The sequence below is a fragment of the Phoca vitulina genome, unplaced genomic scaffold (assembly GCF_004348235.1).
Source record: "Phoca vitulina isolate PV1807 unplaced genomic scaffold, GSC_HSeal_1.0 scaffold46, whole genome shotgun sequence".
Classification (NCBI taxonomy): domain Eukaryota; kingdom Metazoa; phylum Chordata; class Mammalia; order Carnivora; family Phocidae; genus Phoca; species Phoca vitulina.
Window position 1 is genome coordinate 1,298,466 of NW_022589749.1, and position 17,608 is coordinate 1,316,073.

A 17,608-nucleotide genomic window follows, 5' to 3' on the forward strand; every position below is an offset into this window, starting at 1 on the left:
CCCCAGAAGTAGCTTTTTGATTGGCTACCTTGTGGGCCTGTGACTGCAGGTAGAACCTTGGTGCCCTGGAAGAGGGGAGGGGTTTCCTGGTTGCACAGGGGAAGGACAGGGTGGGTTTACCCAGATCTCCAAGGGGGCACGTGGGCTACCGAATGACTGTGATAAAGAAAAATCAAATGCCCAAAGTTGGCATGTTCTCTCCTTTGATAAATTAGGAGCTTGATACCACGTCCCCTTTGTCCTGACATCGCAGCTGGGGATAATACATGTATATGGAAGTCTCGTCATCTGGTCTCCTCTGGCACCATATGAATCCCCGACTCTGGAAACCACACTCTAGCTCCATGTCGCGTTTTGAAGGCTGAACACATTGTGTCCCAGGGACAGCCTGGAGTCTTGCAATGAGCACTGGACTCAGAGCCAGGGGACCTCAGGGGGCCCTTGCACAAGTCACTGTCTTGCCTCAGTTTCCTGATCTATAAGACAAAGAGGATGGACTGGGATGGTCTCAGAAGAGCTTTCTACATCCAGAGCTCCGTGTGGATCTTCCTTGGGCTAGGATTTCATTTTGTGCTCCTAAAGTTGCCATTAATTAAAATTCAATTAACAACCTCAGCCAGGAAATCCAAAATGAAGGGCTGACGCTTCTGATTAATTGAGAGTGGCAGAAAAATAAAATGTGGGGGGATGATGTGACAGGCAGTTTCAGCTTCTCGCTTGCCCTTTATTGAACTGAGTCGGTCTGAATTGACTTAAATCCCCAAATGCTGCTTCTCTAGTTTTTATATTTCACTCAGGAGCAGTGTTAACTAGCTGCTGTGTTCTACCTTGGTAGGGACTGCTTTTGGGCAACAAAAGAAAAGATTTCCCTGAGTGATTCCTTACATTTTCTTAGAAGCAGCGGCTTCCAACTGGTGGCCCATGGGGAGACGTGATTGACTGCCCAGAATTTTACGAATTGGGGAGATTTTTATACAACAACCTAGGTTATTGGTCTCTCTTGAAAACGATAAGCCCTGGACTCCCATTCTCAAATGGCAAAATGGCTAGAGCTGGGCAGAAGTGCAGGCCATTTGCCATAGACCTCACCACTCCCTATTGCATTAGACCTAACCTGATTTTTTTTCATTTACTCCGTTTGCCGGGCTCTCACGAACGCTGTCTTGGCCCTGACAAGCTCTAAACGTACAGAAGAATATCAGTTGCTGTGCGGAGTTGATTGGAGCCTCTCTTTCAAAGTCCTCATTTTGTAGGTGCAGAAACTGAAGTCCAGGGAGAGAGAAAAGGACTTGTCTGAAGCCACACAGTGAACTGGGTCACAGTGGCTAAGCTAGGTCTCCTGACTCCTAATCGAGTGCTCCCCCATCATCAGAGTGGATCACCCTTCAGCTCTGAGTTTGACCTATAAGCTTCCTGGGGAATTCAATTTTTTGGAGAGTTCCAGTGTGGTGATTCACTGCCCCCTCTGTAGATTTTTGTTAGGAATATTCCTGGAGGACATTTTTTTTTAAGGTTTGTGGCTCCTAATGCTTTTTCTGTGCATCTCTGGAGACAGATGTACACAGTATCTCCATAGCAACTTTCTGTGACAAAAACAAAAGCTTTTCCTTCTCAGATCTAGGCACGCCCTGGTGAAAGAGCAAGAAAATAGTGAAACTCTTCATGAGGGCAATTGTAATTGTGACACCATGGAAAACATGCATTTGATGAGCTCAGTGTTTAATAAACAGCGTTTCGTGAACAGGACCAGGATTCACTCTTGGCTCTGCCATGACCCAGCTGTGTGACCTCATGCAAATCACTTAACCTCTCTGAGCCCCAACTTCCTCCTCTCCCAACTGGTGATTAGAATCGTGCCTCCTGGGGTTTGTAAGAAGGCAGAGCTAGCTAATAGACCCCAAAGCACTTCTTTAGCATAGAACCTGGCCCATCACAATTATGTTGAAAAGTGGCTTCTAAAAATTATAAGCAATAATGCTTAGCATTTTAACATTTTTAGAGTGAGTTTGCATGTTGTTTCCTGAGGTTCTTTACTAGTGTCGTGAAGTAGGCAAGGCCAAGCATTATATGCACGTTGTGGGTAAAAGCACAGGTGCAGGGCGCCTGGGTGGCTCAGTTGGTTAAGCGACTGCCTTCGGCTCAGGTCATGATCCTGGAGTCCCAGGATCGAGTCCCGCATCGGGCTCCCTGCTCAGCGGGGAGTCTGCTTCTCCCTCTGACCCTCCCCCCTCTCATGTGCTCTCGCTCTCTCTCTCTCATTCTCTCTCTCAAATAAATAAATAAAATCTTAAAAAAAAGAAAAGCACAGGTGCAATAAACTGCCCTTTCAACTACCTTTGCCTATCTACACATGACCTCTTATCATTATTATTTTATGGTGCTTGTTTGTTGGGTAGATGAATTTGGGAAGTGTGGGGTTAGGAATAGTTTCGAGCGGAAAGAATAGACCTCTTGCTGTTCTCTTAGTGGTGAGTGCGCATTCTAGTTTGTAGAAAACCCTATCCGTTGAATCGCCCGCTTCTTATTTTCTGGCTGAGTTAAAAAGAGAGAGTGAGCTCGAGAGAGACATGACTGTTATTGATTAAAAATGTGGAGGGAGGTGAGTCTGTTTCCTCTGGTGACATCTTACTGAGCAGCTCCTCAGCCACCCCTCCCCTTCCCCACGAAGTGGTGTCCAGCCAAATGTCATTTCTCCTATAATCCCCCAGATAACCATTTTAATTAAAATTTACAAAAACCATCCAACAGCATGCGGTTCTGACTTCTCCTCACTCAGAGAACCAACTAGAAAAAAAAATTCCCATCGGAGAAAAGTCCAGCAGAAACGCCTCTGGCCCAAGTTGGGGCCAGTAGCCAGACTGCAGCGTCGGGTGCTGATAGTTACCTTCGGCGCCGTGACGAAGTGCTCCCACCTCTGTCCCATGGACTTGTCCTTATTGATTTTCTTTATTGTGCTCTTGCTTCCACCCGGGTCCCTGAGTGAGAAACAGCTTAATGAGTTTTCCGTTCCCAGAGCCTCGGTTTACTACAAGTTCTTTTAGGAAATGCAATAAATAGATGATGGATGGCGGCTGTTCTCTTGTGATGGTTTTTCCCCCACCCCCTGTGTGCGTGAAGAAGTGAGCGGGACAGTTCTCCATAGCTAGGTCTTGTCAGTGAAAATTGAGGTTAGGAGAGACCACTGCTTACAAGGTGGGGGGGAGGCAGGCGGAGTGTATCTGTATGCGTTCTGCATCTATCTGCCTTTTAGACTTGGGTCCTCTCTTAGACTCATGGGCAGTTACTCCCGGGAGTAAGCTGAAAGGCATGTTCATTTCTGAATCTCTGCCTGCTCTGGTTCCTACCAATCCCACCATGAGGGACGCTCCCGAGTAACACAGAAAGAGGATTACTTGTGGGGGGTGGGTACTGGGGAGAGCCTGTGGGGCAGGTTGCACAATGAAAATCACTGGTTTGGAGTATATGGAGCAAAAGTCTATACAATGCTACATGCAAGATGATTTCGTGCATTCTCACTGAATCATTTCAATAAAACCTTGTGATATTGTCATCCCATTTTACAGATGAGAAAACAAACTGGGCGGGGGGTGGGCTCAAATCACTCATCCAGGTACAGATTTATAGTGAAACTAATGACCCTCACTTGAATGGGGTCTTTTGGGGCCCTGTACCTAATTTTCTGTTGTAATTTTATATTCTTTTTCTTAAAGCACCTATCTCCCCCCAGTTTAATTAAACTTTAGATACCCTAATTCCTGGATCCTCCCCTCGTGGGTTTAGGAACTTTGTCGGTATGAGACTGAACCTCCAGCAGGTTTTGTTGGTGACATGCCTGTAATCCCTCATCTGAAACCCATGGGACCAGATGTTTTTCCCTGTTGGCATTTTGGGAAGGATATATGATGCATGTACCATACGTTAACATAATCCTTCCAGTGGGGTCAGGGGGCAGCATCCTGTAACCAAACACATTGATATATATGAATATTTACACTAGGTGGGATAAGGACTGTAAACAGCTTCAGGTCAAATTATGCTACCAGATCAGTTTGGTTCATGTCAAGTTTTGCTGCCAAATGAGTTATGGAAAAACTGAGTTTTCAGAGCCCTTTGGATTTTGGACTTGGGGCTACAGGGCAGTGGATCTCTGTTGATAAGCAAGTGGGAAGACTCAGGTTGTGCTCTTTCAATTGATCCATCCATCCATCCATCCATCCCTTTCTTTTTCTCCTTTTTCTCTGCAGGAAAGATTTTGGATGGCTGGGATCCTTAAAATCATTTGGCTGGCTGTCACTTAGCACAGAGCAGGGGCTTGAGGGAATGAGATGGCCAGACCAGACTCATGAGGGGAGGCATTGACAGGGGTCTAGACTTATCAGGGGCTGCTGAGTGCTGGTGAGGGGGTGGGAGATGCTCAGATGTAGGAGGTAAAAGGTGATCAAGCTCAAACTTGCCTAAGACTGGCTTCTCATGGCTCAGGGCTCTAGGTAGCAGAATCAGAGGCTTTGGCCAGCCCAGATGTGGAACGGGTGTGCACTCTTGGATGGCAGGACTTTGCCGAGCATCTACCAGCCCACACACAACACGAGCAGCCGCACACAGGGGCCAAGGTGGAAGTCGGGCTGGGGAGGGCGGGGTGAGAATGTGCCTCCAAGCTTTTTGTAAGACTTTATGTTTGATTACACAATAAAAAGCCCTCTGGATAATTAACAGTGAAGCTCATTTAACGTTGGTTCTGCCTGCTTCTCCCCTGAGTAATCAAATTAGGGAATATTTAAAATCCAGCCAGAGGAAGGAACAGCAATACACCAGTCCCATAAACAATATTTAAACTAGCGGCGCTTTTGAAGTCTGATTTAAGGCTCACCAACTGGAAGCTTTAGTGGTTCTGCTTTGGAGCATTTCTTTCAAGACCACAGGGCTTTTCGGCTTCTTCCCTTTGCTCACACAGCTCCTGCTGTGCCTCTAGCCTCCTTCTTGAAGTTCAAAAGCAACCCCCTTCCCCTTTTAAAATTAAATCGGGCCCCAGCCAAGCTTTCAAAGTCTTAAATATTCAAGCCCGATCGGGAAGATAGAGGTTTTCTGTTAACACTGACTTCCTAGATGACCCGAAATCCATTGCAGACTTGAGGCAGCAGGTAAATGAGCTAAAAATACAGCAAGGCTCCCTGAGATCTTAAAAACGCCCTGCACCCTTGCTCATGCAAAGCCACTGATAAAGAAAGGGCCTGGTTAGACAGAATCGGTCTCTGTGATGTTTCGTTCTCGGGAGCAAATAAACCAAAAAGGAAGCTCAGATAGGGGTAGGAAAAGAAAGGAACCACCTGAGTTTCTTTGTCCACAGGGGGCTGAGTGCACCTTGTCCGAGATGGACACGGCAAGGGGACACTCCTCCCCAGGGCTTGGTGGGATAGTCATTAGTGCTGTTTACTGAGTAGTCCCGGGTCTTTCGGGTTCCTTTTCTGTCAGGGGTAGCCCTGTGAGTTGCTTTGTTTAAAAATGCATGACTGATGGGGTGCCTGGCGTGGCTCAGTCGTTAAGCGTCTGCCTTCATCTCGGATCGTGATCCCGGGGTCCTGGGATCAAGCCCCGCATCGGGCTCCCTGCTCCGCGGGAAGCCTGCTTCTCCCTCTCCCACTCCCCCCTACTTGTGTTCCCTCTCTCGCTGTGTCTCTCTCTCTGTCAAATAAATAAATAAAATCTTAAGAAAAAAACTAAAATGCATGAGTAAAAGTGACATGTGGCATTGAGGGTGGCAGCTTAAAGGGCCAGCCCTCAAGGCAGGTTGGTTCCCTTCTCTGTGCTGTTGATGGTGGAAGCTTGCGTTGAGACAGAGCTCCTATCAGCCTGGGTCCTCGAATGACTGTAATGAGCACAGCGCCATGTTGATGACCAGTAAGGTGAGCAGGAAATGAACTTGGGTTGTGTTAAGCTACTGAGATTTTCGGGTTGTTCATTTCGGCAGTTTAGTTTACCTAATTGATGTCCCTGATGCACTGTTTGTGTGACCTCAGGCAAGTCTCTCTGAGCAGGAGAACCAGGAAAGTAGTGTATATTGGTGGTGAACCGTGGGTTTAAAAATCAGGTGGACCCCGGGGCGCCTGGGTGGCTCAGTCGGTAATGCATCTGCCTTCGGCTCAGGCCATGATCCCGGGGTCCTGGGATCGAGCCCCGTATCGGGCTCCCTGCTCTGCAGGGAGTCTGCTTCTCCTTCTCCCTCTGCCGCTCCCCCTGCTCACAAGCTTTCTCTCTCTCTCTGACAAATAAATAAATAAAATCTTTAAAAAAAAAAAAAGAATCAGGTGGACTGGATGTTCGAGTCCTGTGCCCATCCTGCTATTTCCTGGGTGTGTGTCTGTGTAAGTTACTTTGCCTCTCGGAGCCTCAGTGTTCTCATCTGTAAAATGGAGGGAATAATATTAGCTACGTCAGAAGCTTGGTGTGAGGATGGGGCGGGGCTTGTTAAGGGTTTGGCGGGATGCCTCGTACAGAGAACTGAACACAATTGAACTATTAATAACGTGCTTTTTTCGACAGTTTAGGGTGGCTTGGAGAAGGGGCTGATGGTGGGGAACAAGGCAGTAGGACAGATCCATGGGGGAGAAGTGGCTATGATTTTCAGACCATAATTTTACCCCTGCTGAAGCTTTTGGGGGGGGGGGGTCCTAGTTGCTAGAAATCAAGGGACGAAAGCGTTGAGCACCGTCACATCTCATTTAACTGTACCCGCCAAGCACATTTTGTTCCTGGCAAGTCACTTGAAATGTCTCTCCACAGTAGCAATCAGAGTTGTTTTCTCCAATACTTCCCTCTCTCTCTTTGCGAACCCTCATTTGGCGTAAAACACCTGCTTCTCAGAGTGGAAAGTCTGTTGGCTGGTTTAGAATGCATTCCTGTGTCCATGACCGAGTTTGGAGGACAGAGGCAGCTGCTGATGGTGCACCAGGGAGGGGACAGAGACCAGACCTCCCAGGATCTCCGGGGGGGGGGGGTGCCTCCCTCGTGACAGGTGCTCCGATCATCCTGCCACGGTCCCCTACTCCTGCAGAGATGTCCTCTTGAGTAAAGCAGTGGAGGCACGATGCAATTAAATCAGTGCAGAGAGGAGAGCAGGCGGAATCAGAGATTTCACTCAAATGTCACCTCCTGAGTGAGTCTTTCCCGGACGACCTAATTTAAAAGTCACCCTCCACCTGCCACTGTCACATCACCCCATCAATTTCTTCATGACGCTCGATGCTACCTCAGAGCATTTTGTTGATTGCATGTTTATTATCTGCTGCTCTCCCCACGTCCCCTAGAACAGAAGCTCCAGAGAATAGGGATGTTGTCTGTCCCTTCACTGCTCTATCCCCAGTAGTGCCTGAAAAAAGCAGGTTTGAGGGAGATGAGCGTTTCCGAGGTGGGGGGCACATGTGACGGAGAAAAAAAAAACTTCAATATAATAATTGCTATTTTGCGTGTTGTTCGGAATGATGCTGCATTTTTTCCCCCACAGGATTGGCAATCTGGCAAATTAAAGTTCTTACAGGAATTGGTTAAATATGGTGAGAAACTCCGCAGTCATTGAAAGAGGTTTCAAAATGGAGACTTGGTTCCCATATATTAAGTTAAATACCAAAGCCCTAAGTGCAGAGTGGCCTTTTTTTGTTGCTTTTTACAAGAAAATTGTATATGCACATATCGTATTATCTTGGTAAGTTGCAGTCCCTTTTGTATCCTGAGGTCGCCTGGCAAATAGTACTTTGTGATGAGTTATTCTTTTCGTTTTTGGACACCACATGGTACCCTAAATTAATTGAAGACTTTTGGGCTTTCGCTGGGGACAGAGGAAACCATCATTTAGTGGTTAAGCACATACGCTTTGCAGCTGGGCTACCTGAATTCCAATCCTGACTTAGCTTTTACAAGCTATGCAATTTTGAGCAAGTTACTTAAGTTTTCTGTGCCTCGGGTTCCTCTTCCGTTAGAATGAGGCTCAACTGAAGTAATATACTCAGAGCAGTGCTTGACATGGGAAGCATTCACAGGCCAGCTATTTTCATCCTAATACAGTAGTTAGATTTAGGTGCCTGTGTCCTGTGTGGAATGTCGGAGTGTGGTTGCCTTTTAGCCATACATGTTTTTCTAAAGGAATAGCAGGTTCTTTGTGCCTGGACAGCCCGGCCCTTGGGTGTCTGGACTCCCTTAATGAAAGCCAGGATTATACCCACCTGGACTCCCCAATTAAGAGTGGGTGCAGTCATGTCTCTCTGGGACAGCCCTAGGCAATAGGACATAGATGATTGTGCTGCCCAGGGAACAACTCGTCACACCTTTGCCCCGTGGTGTATGCTGTTCCTTGCCTGGAAGGTAAATCAGGAGCTCCTTACTCTCCTGCCTAGCCAGGGGTCTGCCCGGTTCTTTCCCATGGGAACTAGGGAAGGTGACGGCAGGGCTGGGGGTAAGTGGAATTGGGGTGGAGAGGTGCTTGCTTACACCTCATCTTGTCTGCTTCTCTTGTCATTCATTTCTAGTCATTCCTTGGAAAGTTAATCTCTAAAAAAAACCCCAATACCAATATAAGTTCATAACCCCTTATCCAATTCTAAAATCCAAAGGGTGTTGAAAAACCGGAAGAAGTTTAATAACTGATTTGGCAGCAAAACATGACCTGAACTGATGGGAGGCTACCAATGACTTTTATTTATCTTTTTTATGCACTTAGTGTAAATATTCATTTTTTTTCCCTGCGGAAATACTGTGTTGGATCATAGTCTGCTGCCCCAGTCCCCTCTGGGGGTGTGATGTTTTCTATGGCGTATGCCCCATATTTCCTTTTTAAAATGCCAAGAAAGAAAGAAAAAAAAAAAGCAATTCTGCAACTCAGGTGGCCCCAAAGTTTCGGATAAAGACTTGGGTACCTTCATATATAAAATAAGTCTTACTTTGCTGAAACAGAGGCTTGCATCTCTCAGAGAAGGGCAGTTAGCACACTTGTTATTGAAAGCTCAGTTTCTGCTCTCTCGTGGACCCAATCATCTTGTCAATTGAAATAAATTCTCCCTGCTAGCCATGGGATTAATAAGAATGCTGGGAAATGATAATGTGTTTGGATTGCCATGTGGTGAATTTGAGAAGGCCTTTTATCCACCCCAAATAAAGCACAGACTCAGATGAAACTCATAATGACATCCTAAAATCTGTCATCTGCCCATTCACCCATCCATCCACCAGTACTAGCTAAATATGGGATCTTCCTGCATTTAACAAAGATCACCTTCTGCATGTGGCACACTAGCCGTCAGTTAGTAAAATTTGGCTGCCTGTAGAAAGCCCATGTTGAGATATTGAACCACCCCACTTTCTTGCTATAAAATCCATAAGGGGGCGGGGTTGGATCTGCAGCCATCATCATGCCTAATAGAAGAGAAACCTCTGGGATCTACAGGTCCCCGATGATGGATGTTTCCTTTTGGAAAATGCATGGTGGGTGTTGGGGCTCAGGGTTTGTGTTTCAGATGCTTGAATAGCAAGAGATGCTGGCTCCTTGATGGTGGAAACTCAGAAAAGCAAAACTGGAAGTTTGGTATTTCTCTGTCGGGGTCATTCCCTGGATTGCTTACCTTTGCACCCAGATCTTGGTTGACCTTGCTTAGCTTTTTTCCTGTCTGTATGTTTGTTCTTTCTCCCAGTGAATATGGATCTCATCTGTTGGTAAAACTCTGCTCAGAATTTTCTTTCTTTCCTTGCCTTAAGTCTCAATGGTATTGATAATCAAAGAGCCAACTGCTCTTTGAAATGGGGATTTTAATCTTAAATAGCTATCGTTCAGTGAGCCCTCACAGTGCTCTCAGTCACTGGGCTAAATGCTCTATGTTCTTTATCTTCTTGATGCGTACAATAAGTCTTCTGAGGCAGGAGCCCATTTGATAGATGAAGAAACAGAGGCCCAGAGATGTTAAGTGACCAAGGTCACATAGCTATCAAGTGGCTGAGCCTGGACTCATCCAGGTCCATCTGATGCTAGAGCCCTTGCTCTTACTCACTCTCAATTCCTCTGGGCTTTAAAAAATGCATTTGAAGATTTAGAGACATTTGAATTATGATATCAGAATGAAACATCATAAACAGGGATTAGGCATTAAAGACAAGACATCCTTTTCCTTTCTTGCTAAATAAAAAGATGTTTTCCGGCACTTTCTAGGAAACCTAAGCCCCTGCCCAACCCCCACCCTCAGATTTATATATTTAAAAAAAAAAAATCAATCCTCCAGAATGGTGAGCTGGAGTTGGCTTATGCTGGCTCACAAGAACTGAATGTGTGCATCTGTCCCCAGCCCCAGGTTCATGTTGGTAAGCCTGAAATCAGCCATGGCTGGATTATGTCCACCATGGAAATTGGCATTGTTATACGTCATGGCTTTTCCTTCTTGGAGAACTGTTCTGTTTATTAAACATTTATTAAACATTTACCAGCATACCACCAAACTAAAATCACCATCAGGAGCACATGGTTCACTAGAAAAAATAAGCCCCAGCAAATACTCTTGACTTCCCATGGGAATCTTTCTGGATGCATTTTTCTGTCAGGCTGAGGTTCCAGTTCATGTTCTGCTCTGATAGAGCTGGATATCCGTGGATCCCTGATGGAATTCTGCCTGGCAAGTCATAGGTAGAACCCCCGCTACTCCCAATGTGACCACGTGTCTTTTTTTTTTTTTTTTTTTTAACCACAGGTAACAATTTTTGGTCACATTCGGGGCACATTTCTAAAACCAACCTAAAGAAATAAAGATGCTTCTTTTTATCTTCTCAATCCAAATCCTACATTATATGCTTGCCTCAGTTTGGGAGAATGGATGCCAGATGTTGGAGGCAAAGTGTTGCTGCTGGGAGCTCGGGGAGATGAAATGCTATTAGAAGTCCACTGGCTGAGGGACTTTTTTCTTAGACTCTAAGCAATCAACTGTGAAAAAAATTAGATGTTGCCCTGACCTAAAAATTCCATTTCTCAGAATCTGGCCAACAGAGATATTTTCAACTGGGTACAAAATGTATGTACAAGGATGTTCTGTGCAGACTACTTGAAATGGCAAACACTTGGGAACAACCTTAGTGTCCCCCAGTAGAGAAATGGTTATCTAAATTATGGTCCAGGGGCGCCTGGGTGGCTCAGTTGGTTAAGCGACTGCCTTCAGCTCAGGTCATGATCTCGGGGTCCTGGGATTGAGCCCCACATAGGGCTCCCTGCTCGGCGGGAAGCCTGCTTCTCCCTCTCCCACTCCCCCTGCTTGTGTTAACTCTCTCGCTGTCTTTGTCAATTAAATAAATAAAATCTTTAAAAAAAAAATAAATAAATAAAAATTAAAAATAAATTATGATCCACGCCTACCATAGACCATGGATAACCATTTCTTTCTGAGGGAATGTATTCTGTTAAAGGATGGTGGAAACTGTCAAAAGAATGTAGAAACTTCGTATGTACCATCATGGAAAGATGTCCGTAAGATATTTTATCTTATTTTTAAAGATTTATTTATTTATTTGAGAGAGAGAGGGAGAATGGGAGGAGGGGCAGAGGGAGAGAGAGAATCTTAAGCAGACTCCCTGTTGAGTGTCAGCCCTTTGTGGGGCTCAGTCTCACAACCCTGAGATCATGACCTGAACCAAAATCAAGAGTCAGACGCTTAACTGACTGAGTTACCAAGGTGCCCCCATAAGATATTTTTAAAGGGGGGAAAGTAGAAAAATGTACAGAACAATATTCAGAATATGATCCCAATTCTGTTAAAAAAAAAAAAAAGCGGGGGGAGTATATCTATATATATTCATAAGGGGAAGCATTAGGTCTGGAAGGAGGAAGGTCATACCTCAGACCTTTAAAAGGGGCTTCCTCTAAGAAGAATTAAGTAATGTATGGGAAACGTCTTAAGGCTGTGGTTTTCAAACAAATTCTGTGAACCACAGAGATATTTTGGAAATAACTGGGGTGCCTTGATGGGGATGGGAGAGAGTTGGAGGTGCCCCAGGTTCTCCAGGCCTCCCAACTTCCTGCTTTGTGTAGAAGCTACATTTTAACAAGTTTGTTTTACATTATTGGGGTTTACATTAAAAAAAAAAAAAGGATTTCTGCTGCTTAGAAAAAAAATAAAGGTTATAAACCAGAGCACCAAGGGAAACTACAATTTTCAGTTCATCCCAACCCAAAACATGAAATCAGTTGCAGTTACTAGTCTATCAGTAGATGCAGGATTTATATTTCTGGTTGCATTTGATGTTAGTTTATCTGGGCTCTGGTGCAAGGGATGAATTAGAGCAGGGGGTAGGGTGGGGGTTTGGGAGGTGGGTGGTAAACACCATCAGAAAGAAGGAATTAATTAAGATTCAGGAAGAGAAGGAAGACTGAATTCACCTGGGGGGTAGGTGGGGCTGTGAGAAAGAGGCCCTATCAGTTTACTGGGGAGGGAGTTGGGGGGTTTCCCACTTATGGGCGAAGGGGAACTATTTTACTTCATTCAGCGTGGGATTTTCACAGAGCAACTCCCAATTCCTCAGGTCAGGGTCCCTTCCCCTTTAGCACAATTCTTGGGGGCAGCATGACTCTCCATAAAGAACCAAGGCCTTGGGGCGCCTGGGTGGCTCAGTCAGTTAAGCGTCTGCCTTCGGCTCAGGTCATGATCTCAGGGTCCTGGGATCGAGCCCCACATGGGGCTCCCTGCTCAGCGGGAAGCCTGCTTCTCCCTCTCCCACTCCCCCTGCTTGTGTTCCCTCTCTCGCTGTCTCTCTCTGTCAAATAAGTAAATAAAATCTTTAAAAAAAAAAAAAAAGAACCAAGGCCTTATATGCCTGCCTGTTCTTCATTCCGCCTATGTGTGGGCAATGCAGTTCCTGCAACAGTGGCCTCAGGGCTTTTGCATGAACCCTCCCCTCCGGTGAGGACACACCTAACACTTTTCTTGGCCTAGACAACATGCACTAGAGCTTCGGCCCGGCTGCTCCAGGGACCTGAGCACTGAGTCCTCTCTTGGGTCCAAGTGGAGAAATGGCCACCAGTATATGTTCAAACAAACAAATAAACCTTGGGAAAAAGAAGAAAAGCAAGAACAAAATGAAAGAGAAGAGGACAAGGAAGTGGGAGGAGGAAAAGGAAGAGGAGCAAATAAAGAATAGTGTTGGGGCGACGTGGTCCAAGAAGGGAGCTGGGGAGAAACCTCGCTGGGCATCCAGCGGTGTGCTGGTCTACCTGGCCAGTCCCTGTGGTGTCAATACTCCCATCATGGCTGGTTGATTTGGACGTCAGTGGATGTGGAGCTGGGGAGAGTTGCTGGGAGGAGATGCACACCGTTGGCTCTCATGAGCCTCTGTGAACTGTATGCCCTGGCTCCGAGCTCCCCTCTGTCTGGATCCCACAGAGCACATCGGGGAACTCCTAAAGCAACCCACCCACCAAAAACAGCAAAAGGAGGGGAAGCGCAGATAAGAGGCCCTCCCCTATGGCAGAGTGTGCTGCTAGTTACAGCAGGTTGAAGGGCTCAGACCTACTTTGGATTCCAGCAGGTGATCACAGGCTTCATGGTGTGGTGGGTGTGGTCGATAGTCAGGGCCTCCAGAAGCCAGTGGAGGGCACAGAGCTGGCGGAAGAGGGGCTCCCTGCAAAGACAGAGGCGGGAGGGGGGAGCACAGTGGGATCCTGTTGGAACTACATCCTTCACAATAATGGCCACCGAGATAGTTGTGCTGGCTTGCAGTAGGAGAGCTGTTGCCATGCTCCAGGCATGGTATTTCCTATTCCTCATCTCTTCGAGTCTTTGCAATGTACCCATGAGGTATTCATGGGCCTATGTTACCCATGAGGAATCTGAGGCTCAGGGGAGTGAAGGAACGTGTGCCAGTTTGCTGACCTAGCAGGTGGCAGAGCCATGATTTGACGCAAGACCACCCTATGCTGGTCATGGGGGGGTTTCTGTGTAGGAGAGGAGAAACAATGGAGGGGTCCCCCAGCTGTAGGTCTTGACTTAGGCAAAATGAGTGGGTTGAAGGACATTCATATCCTGCAGGTAACCTACCTGTTCATCTGATAAAAGTACCATAAATACACTAAGACTGTCAAAGAAGCCTGGACACACAAGGAAACTGGATTTATTATAATCTTCCTCTTACCCCAGACCAACAGTTGGATCCATTGTTTTAAATTTATAGGTCCTTTGCCTGCAAATATAGCTGGATGTTGAAGAAAACCACCTTGAACCTATTATTTGAAAATGTAACTAAAACACTGTATAAAAGCATATCTAACCTGTATTTTCTGATTTGGGGTGGCATCTTGTATTACAGGGAGCCAGACATTGAGTAGGGCACCTTACACACTTTATGTAATTCTCCCAACAACCTGCAGGGGTATGAATCATTGTCCACATTTTAAAGAAGAGGAAACTTAAGGTTCAGAGAGATACTGTCACTTTGCAGTAGGTCACACAGCTTGTTGGTGACGGAGGTAGGATCTGAATATCTCATTCAATGCTCCCAACAACCCTATAGGAAGGGTACTGTTATTATGCCCTCTTTGTGGGCGAGGGACTTAGGTAGGGAAGTTGCTCAAGGTCACATTCCTAGGATTGGTGAGGATCTGAAGCCCTGTTTAACCCCAGAAGCTGTGCTTTCATGGGCCCCAGCTCTGTCTGAGGTGCTGATGAAGGCGATGCAGTGGTCACCTGGGGCATGGGGCCAGGAGAGGGTTAACCTGCTGCCTGCATTTTTCCTGGAAACAAGGTGGAGTCCTGACCGGCCACCCCCTCCCTGCATGATCTCTCCTCTTACACTAATGGGTGAAATGCCTCCATTATGAACCTGTGTAATTGCTCTTCTCTGAAGTTGATCTTGATCAATAATCCCTAGAGTTCCTGGGCCTGATGTGTGGAGGGGCAGGAAGGGATCCACCCTCTCTGCTTCCAGGAAGGCCCCACTCCAGAAGGTGGAGCCCAAGTGTGGAGCTGACCCCAGGGTTGTCCCAGTGAATCCCTTGAGAGGCGTCCCTTTTTCTCAGCTTGAAGCAGAGCTTCCCCTACTACCCTACCCCTCACTCCCTCCAGGCTGGCCATGCCCATTGGGTCTTAGGAAAACCAGGGTCATCAGCTCTCTCTTTCTTCTGCGCTGGAGCCCTTCCTTCCTCCTTTCTTTCCACACATTATTTACTAACACCTACTCTTCCCTCATTTCTAATTTAAAGGTACTGCAAGCCCATAGCCCTTCCCATTCTGGTCCGCCTTCCCCCTTAGCACCACCTCGGTCGTTACAGGTGCATTTCAGCAGCTCTGAGCACTGGGCCATGTCCAGCATTTCGCCAAGAGCAACAGCTAGTTCCTGCCATGTGCCTGGCACCCCGCGTTACCCTCACCATAACCCAGGACATTGCAGAAGTCCCAGGGACGTGTCCCCTCTTCTGGTCACCATGGAGAGCCCCTGTCAGTCTGGGCTGTGGGTTGTGTGGGGTGGAGGCTGGGAGGAAGGGATAAGCAAAGAGGGTTAATTGGTGAGGTGGGGTCTGCTTGGTCATGGCGGGGATGGGGATATGGGGTAGGTGAGCATCAGATTCATTTCTACAGGTGACAAGCACAGGCATAAACCTGACTCTATCCCTCCCTTGCTTAAAATCTTCAAACTCTCCACACCGTCTGTTTTGGGCTACATTGTGTCCCCCTCAAAATTCAGATGTTGAACTCCTAACCCCCCAGGACCTCAGAATGAACCCATATTTGGAGATAAGGGCTTTGAAGTGGTGATTGTATTAAAATGAGGCCCTAACTAGGGTGGGCCCTAATCTGGTCTGACTGGTGTTCCTTTTGAGAAGAGGAAATTTGGACACACAGAGAGACACCAGTGATGCACGTGCCGGAAGGAAGGACCATGTGAGGACGCAGGGAGAAGGAGGCCTCAGAAGAAACCAACCCTGCTGACATCTTGATCTTGGACTTCCAGCCTCAGGAACAATGAGAAAATGTATTTCTCCTGTTGAAGCATTTTGATATGGCAGCCCTGGGAAACTAACAGACTGTCACCTGTGAGAGTCCTATCCACCTCACCAGCCTTGAGTCTCTCCACGGCCCCTCTTCTGCCTTCTGCAGCCTGGGCAAGTTCTACTCGGTTGCTCAGGCTCACCCCACTCTCACTTTGCACTGCCTGAGTTAAAATCCAAGCTTTGCCACCTACTAGCTATGTGCTCTTGGCTAAATTACTTAACTTTCCCGAGCCTCACTTTCCTCATCTATAAAATGGCAGGGATTGTTAGAGTGAGGGTGAGAAGAGGTGGTTGGGACTGTTCTCTGCTCTGATATATATATTCCTCTTCCTCCTCCTTCTCTGCCTCTCAGCTGAGATGTCACCTCCACCAGGAAGCCTTCCTTGATTTCTCCAGGTCTGGGTTAGGATCTCTTTCAGCATCCTAAAGCATCCCATCTTTATAGCATATCTCTTTGCCCCTACATTCCCAGTCCCCGCTCTGTTGTAAATACCTGTTTACTTGTCTCTCTAGCCCATGAGCCTGCAAGCTACAGAGTCTTGTCCACTGCAGGTTACTGCTGGGCACAGAGTAGGCTCAGTATATTACTGGCTCCTGAATGGAAGGTGGTAGTAGTGAACTGGTTCAAATCTGACATTTTCTGGAGCTGATAACGGGCAAAATTCTCATTTGCAGCACCACTGAGATAATGAAGAGTAGTTGACAACAACAAAATAATAATAGCAAACACGTCCCACGGAGCATTTACACTGTGCCAGCAGACTCCATGTTAAGTGCTCTACATATGTTGACTAAGGTCATCCCTGTGAGGAAAGTACTATTGGTATCTCCATTTTGCAGGTAAGGAAACTGAGGCCATGTAACTTGTCCAAATTCAAAAGAGCCAGCAAATGGCAGAGCTTGAATCTTAGCCCAGGCAGTCTGGTTTCTGAATCTGTGCTTTATCTGTGATATTGAAGTTGTCTCTTGTTACCAGGAAGAGCCCTCCCTTTGCACTAGAATAGGGTTTCGTCCAATGGGTCTGGACTTTATTCTCTATTTATAAGAAGTGCCTCACAAAAACCTGCACAAGGTGTTTATATATAGCAGCTTTATTCATAATTGCCAAAACTTGGAAATAGCCAAGATGTCCTTTAGTAGGTGGAGGGATAAATAATCTGTGGTACATACACCCAGACAATAGAATATTCAGTGCTAACGAGAAATGAGCTATCAGGCCATGAAAGGACATGGAGGAACCCGAAATGCATATGACTAAGTGAAAGAAGCCAACCTGAAAAGGCTACATAATGTGTGATTCTGACTGTGCGACATTCTTAAAAAGACAAAACTATGGAGATGGTAAAAAGATCAGTGGTTGCTAAGGTCGTGTGGGGAGGGAGGGATGAACAGGCGGAGCATAGAGGGTTTTTAGGGCTGTGAGAATACTCTGTATCGCACTATGATGGTGGATGCATGCCCTTAAACATCTGTCCAAACCAACAGAACGCACAGCTCCGAGTGAGTCCTGATGTAAACTATGGACTTCGGCTGATGATGTTGTCAATGTAGATTCATTGGTTGTAACAACCACACCCCTCTGGTGGGGATGTTGATTAATGGGGGAGGCTG

The 17,608-nt window shown here is 46.5% G+C and overlaps 1 protein-coding gene across 1 annotated transcript in view; it reads right to left on the reverse strand.

The window, feature by feature from the left end:
* Positions 1–17,608, reverse strand: part of CCDC60 (coiled-coil domain containing 60) — a 150,856-nt gene that overhangs the window by 21,849 nt on the left and 111,399 nt on the right. The window contains exons 5-6 of the mRNA XM_032431271.1: positions 13,525–13,632; positions 2,885–2,975 (exon numbers count right to left, since the gene is read on the reverse strand). Of these exons, the coding sequence (XP_032287162.1) occupies positions 2,885–2,975; positions 13,525–13,632 (199 nt within the window). The remainder of the gene's footprint in view (positions 1–2,884; positions 2,976–13,524; positions 13,633–17,608) is intronic.